Source organism: Poecilia latipinna, unplaced genomic scaffold, assembly GCF_001443285.1.
Source record: "Poecilia latipinna isolate Pla-1442-1.1 unplaced genomic scaffold, P_latipinna-1.0 Scaffold1518, whole genome shotgun sequence".
NCBI classification, from domain to species: Eukaryota; Metazoa; Chordata; class Actinopteri; order Cyprinodontiformes; family Poeciliidae; genus Poecilia; species Poecilia latipinna.
Genome location: NW_015114134.1, coordinates 156,064 through 161,869, shown reverse-complemented (window position 1 = coordinate 161,869; position 5,806 = coordinate 156,064). Strand labels below are relative to the sequence as shown.

Here is a 5,806-nt window from a genome sequence, read left to right as displayed (position 1 = left end):
GATGTTATTTGGCATCAACAGAACAGCAGAAAGAGTGCTGAAAAACGTGTACCTTGTGCGTTTCTCATTTTGAGGTGCCACAAAACACCTCATGAACCTGTTTCCACCGTTTCTCCTCTTGTCTCCTTCCGTTGTAGATGGAGTGTTTGGAAGGTGCCAGGAGTTGGCTGGGGCAGACCTGTACACGTACGATATCTCATCCTCCGCTCTCCAGCGCCTCAGGATCCTCCTACAGAAGCTGGCTCACAGAGGTACAAACTTTGTCTGAGTCTATCTTTCGCCTTCGTCATCTATCGGTGGGTCACACAGAGAGTGCCTTTTGGCGCGAGGCGAGCCAAATCAGCCAAGCTGTCTCTTTGGCAGGCACAACACACTGCCACGGAGCTAGAACGGGTCATGTGACTCATATCGGCCCATTGTTTGGCCGTCCTCGCTTAACACCAGTAGCCAGTCTTGTTGGCTCTTGTGCCAGTTGGACATTTAGAGCTGATTTTGTGGATGAGTAACTGTGAGGTGTGCAGGATAATCACATCAGTCTCTCCCACCCAGTCAGTGGCTGATGATGAGCTTCAAAGCAGCTCACAGCTTCAGGCGGTTTATAGGCATCTATGTGATGAACATGCAGTGCCTTGCACACCCCATGAATCTTTCAATATGTTGTTGCGTAGCACTCAGCAAACTTAAGTGTGTTTTATTGGTGTTTTATGAGTGAGATCAATATAAATGAGTGCAAAATTGTAAGGTGTACATTTGGGTCTGTCGTTTTACCGTCTTTGCCCATTTTTCCTGAACAGCTCAGTCAGGTTGGATGGAGAGATTCAGGAAACACCAATTTTCAGGTCTTCCTACAGATTTTCAGTTTGGATTTTGATCTGGGCCATTCTTACATTTAGCTCAAAAGTTGAATTTTGTTCTCGTCTGTTCAGAGCACCTTCTGGAATTTATAATTTGCAGAAGAAAATGATAAATCCAGGGTTGTTGTTTTTTCTTGCACTTCACAAATAATCTCTGCTTTCTTTCTGAAACAGAAATTCCTGATAAAATACATTAAATACATCATATTTGTGATTGTGTCATCATGAAATAGGAAACTATCATTAGCCTATTATTATCTAATGTCTTTATAACAAATGTAATTCTATATTTACACAAAGAGAGAAGTTGGAGGGAATTTTTTTTTCTTAACTCAGTCAAAGTGAGCTTAACTTAGTTAAGAACAATGCAGTTTTGCTCTCATATTTGAAGAATGACATCACTTCTGCAATTTAAATTATGCCTAATCTGATATTCATTCATTGTGGTGGAGCTCTAATTTTCAGTGGAAATGACCGAATCCTCCTTGGAGTCCACAACACAAATCCAGACAAAAAAAAAAAAAAAAATTGAAATCTGGTGAAAGTAAATGTATAAAAATGGGAGAGATTGGTAAAATGTTATTTAATTGAGTTTTCATTTCTTCATAATTTCAAAATATGCTGCTTTGGTGTAAACATATGCTTTGATGACGAACAGTATTCAAGCTATTTAATTATATTTAATTAATTGCTTGAGTGTGCACTGGTTATCATGTCAGCTGCAACAAAAAAAAAAAAAAAAATAGAACCTACAAAAATCTTGCCTGCATGTAGGTTATATGGAGATATGTATTGTGATTAAAAGTTAAAAAAAGAGACACATATAGCATCTCTTATGGCTTCATGCTCCTGCGCCGACAGTTATGCCCCACCAGGGAGCAGTAGAAACCTTTAACAAGACCATAACCACAGATGTCCACCATCCAAATTGTCTTTGCAGGTCACTCTGAGCCTGATTCTCTTAAGCAGGCGTGGACAAACACTGAAATTTATTAGAAGCATGGGTAAAGTGGGAAGAAAAGAAACATGAAATAAAGGATAATTATTCGAAACGAGCGTGCATATTTGTAATAATTAATAATTGGAAATAAACGCATGAAAATGAGGAGGATGAGAGCAGATATGTAGTTTTTTTTCATTATTTTTTTTAGATCCAATTCTTTTAAATGATTTTCCTTTTTATTCTTTGACCTTGTGCTTTAAGACAGCCTTTTACAGACATGACATCATCACTTTGAAACATTTCTCCCCTTCACCGTCTATAAGACTCCCGTCCACAGATGGGCGTTATCTGGCGTTGAGTCCACAATGCGCAGTTAATGCTCTGTGGCATGTAATTCTTATCAGCTCAGCAGCTATTGAAGTGTCATCTTTGAGGTGTGTAGGTTTGGGGGGGGGGGGGGGGGGGGGCTCCTTTTTGAGCTTAGACAGGTTTGTAGAGACCATTGTACTGTTAGCTAAATTGAAGAGATGAAGGAGAGGAATAAAAAAAAAAAAACAAGACGAGCATCAATGGAATCGATTTACAATCCTCTTTATCTTGCATCAGAGCAGGTAGAAATCACACAATCTCTGCTCACTGCACAACACCAATGTCAGTCAGATCAATAGAAATTGACCCTTGAACAAAGGGGGCTCGGGTTGTCTGGATGCGTCCCCATCGGCACGGCACGTCATCTGGTATTAAATTTTCATCACAATACCTGCCAGTGCAGGGCACACTCATCCGTACACAAATGACTTTCATATTTTACAGGCAGCACCCACAGCAAAGCAACTTTAATATTCACTGTGTGCATCCACAGTCTGTCCACACGGTTTATAGCCACGCACGCCGCTGTCATACTGCTTAGGACTCATTAAAGCTCCACTAAATATTTGTGTTTGCCCAGCCTCGTACGGAGAATAACTTTGGTTGCCGCGGTTAATTGAATTTGATATACAGTCTTTTAAAATTAAATATTTGCTTTGCATCTTCCTGAACGTCTAGCCTGAACAGACATTGTTCAGTTAACGACAATCACTGAGCAAGCAGTCTGCCGGCTGAGGCAGTAATCTGGAGAATTGTTTTGTTTCTCACACTTTCCAAGGCTAACAAACATGTGCTCATAGTCATTTCTTCAGCTTAGTTTTTTTATTTGTTTATTTTTTTAATCACACTTAAATGTTTTATATTTTCAGCATAATTTCATTATAAGAGAAAGATAACTTAAGATACAAAATAGTAAATGATAACTTATTAAGGGGAGGAAAAAAGCATTCCTGTCTTTTCATTGACTATAACCAGGCAACATGTAGACAGCAACTGTGCACACTCACACCTCATGACAACTTAGAGAGCCCACCCAACCAAACGTCATGTTTTTGGACTGTAGGAGGAAGCTGGAGTACCTGGAGAGAACCCACACATGAACAGTGAGACCCTAAGCTTGGATCCTTCTCGCTTCAAAGCGACAGTCCTACCAACTGTGCCTTTGTGTATCCTGTTATGAGTAGCAAAGCTGCCCAAACAAACCTATTTTTTGCCCCTGAAAATCCATCTTTTGCATCTCAGTAAAGGAATTTTGGCCCACTCTCATGTGCAGAATTGTTTTAATTCAGCGACACCGGAGCTATTTTGTGCACCAAAATAATAGTCATGCTAGAGCTTCTTAGTCAGATTTAAACTATGCCTTGCTGGTGTTGAAATTGGTCTTTAGGGGGACTTTTAAAAGTAGACGGTGAAAGAGCTTCTCTATTATAAAGAGGTAGGTTACTCCAGAGTTGAGGAGCAGCAACAGAAAAGGGCCTGGCCCCTCCGAGCTTCCCCCTAGACCTTGTTCCCTACAGGGACCAAGAAGGTGAGCACGGATGAAGAGGCTCACAGAGGTATGATGAGAAAAAAATCTTAAGACATTTAAAAAAAGAAAATAAGGATTTCAAACTTGACTCTAAATAGCACAGGCGACTAATGGAGCGAGGGCAAACAAGGGTGATGTGTTGTGTTCTTTGAGTATCAGTTAAAAGACGTGCAGCAGCGTTTTGGAACAGAGGGCAAGGACTGACACAAAGTCCATTTCAGCAATCTAAGTGGGATTAAATAAAAGCACGGATCACACTTTCGAAGAGTTTCCTGGACAGAAAAGATTAGACCATTGCCATCTGCCTTAAATGATTAAAGCGGGACTTTACAGCTGCTCTGCCGATATCAAATCACTTTAATATGATGTGTTGCAATGTTTACCTGAAAACCCTAATCTTCATTTCTGGAACCAGAATGAGGAGAACTCGGCTTTCTGCTCCAACTGACACAGAGTTGTTATGGACAGAGTTTTATAGCAGCTCAAACTACAGAGCAGACAGGACTCAGCAGAATGCACTACAGCATGAATCCTTTCAGAAGGTAATTGTGATTTAGTTGATGGACCATGTTAAACTACAGTGGCCTGCAGTCGATTGTCCTCTCGACCTGCGCGGTACAGCAGATATATTCTCATTGCAGAGACAGGTAAAGATGATGCGTTGTGACATTTGTATTAGCTTTATTGACAGGAACTGTCTATCAAGGAGAGAGTCATTGACCATAAACTGACATCACAGAAACTGTCCTATTTTAACTTTATTGCAATAAAAAAAAATAAAAAATCTGAAGAGCAAAAAAATCAACTGTTCCTTCTCAATCTTGCAGGAGAGGGTAGATGATTTTAAACAGTGACTAGCTCTCATGGTAGAAACTGCTGCAAAAAGAAGGTATAGGACTGCAGGAACAAAGGCACAAAATCAGAAAGATTTGGCAAATGACACAATTTTTATTAAGTCAAATACAGTTGGCTAGAAATTCTATCCAGGTATTATAGAATACAGTCAGACTCAGTAGATCATGATCTAGAATGTAATCTTAGTATCAATGCAGCTTCCCTTCTTGAGCAAGTAATGGGGTAGCAGTGGAGAGGAAAGACAGGAGAAAAACCCAATTAGAAACAGGCTAAAAATGAGCTATCACCACTGGCTGACTGATTGGATAAGAAAGATGGACACAGATTAAGCACTGATGCCTTTGGCCATGACCAGACACCAATTGGTGGCAGAGAAAAAAAAAAAATGAATACATAGTAACGTCAGCCAATAACGCGATGACTATAGAGTTCAGGAAACCCCAGCCCCTGTAAACTTCTAGCTTTGTTGAAATTTCAAACCTCAGTGAAGTCGGTGTCAGGTTCTCAACGAAGACTGGGAGCTTGTTTCACAGAAGAGCCTGATGACTAAAAGATCTGCCTCTCACTCTTCCTGTAGACCTTCTAGGAACCTGTAGAACCTCTGTAGAACCTGCCAGACTTCAAATAAACATGAAGTCTGACTGCCAGGTGCAGGATGAAGGTTTATTTATGAGATAGTAGTTTTAGATTCCTTTGTGGATCTAAAACTGAGCCAGTGAAAAAAAAACTCAACATGAAGAATTAAGACCTCCTTATATGTCTTATATATTCCTTATATGTGAAAAAACAACAAAAAAACGCATTGATGTATTTATCATTAATATTATCATTTATTTAAAAAAGTAAGATGAGCACAGCACTTAACTCTTAATTGATCCTTTTCACTTATTTATTTTAGTAACACATCGCCAAACCACATTATGCATGCACTAAATCTCCATTTAGTAAACCGTCCAGCTGATAAATTGACCAAGCAGCAGCAGCAAGCTCAACATGGTAATAGTACCATTTTCAAAACTACAGCGATCGATCTCTTTAGTTTCTAAATGCTTACAGATGGCTTTTAAGAAATGATGCAACGTGGTGGTAAATATCAAAATGTCAGAAAATGTGTGTTGCAAGACTATAGAGATGTGTTTAACTCTTGTGACTATCTTACATTCCATATTTACTGTAATTGATGAATAACTGTAAACCTTTTGTTTTACTGATGATTTAGAGCTTTTTAAAATGTTATTATTAATTCAAATGTCAAAT

General features: G+C 39.3%; 1 protein-coding gene across 1 annotated transcript in view; it reads left to right on the top strand.

Annotated features, from left to right (window-relative positions):
- The first annotated feature begins 76 nt into the window (after positions 1-76).
- The window catches only part of LOC106963291 (receptor-type tyrosine-protein phosphatase N2-like), a 141,837-nt gene continuing 136,107 nt past the window's right edge, over positions 77-5,806 (top strand). The window contains exon 1 of the mRNA XM_015058125.1: positions 77-251. Coding sequence (XP_014913611.1) covers positions 92-251 — 160 coding nt within the window. The 5' untranslated portion in view covers positions 77-91. The remainder of the gene's footprint in view (positions 252-5,806) is intronic.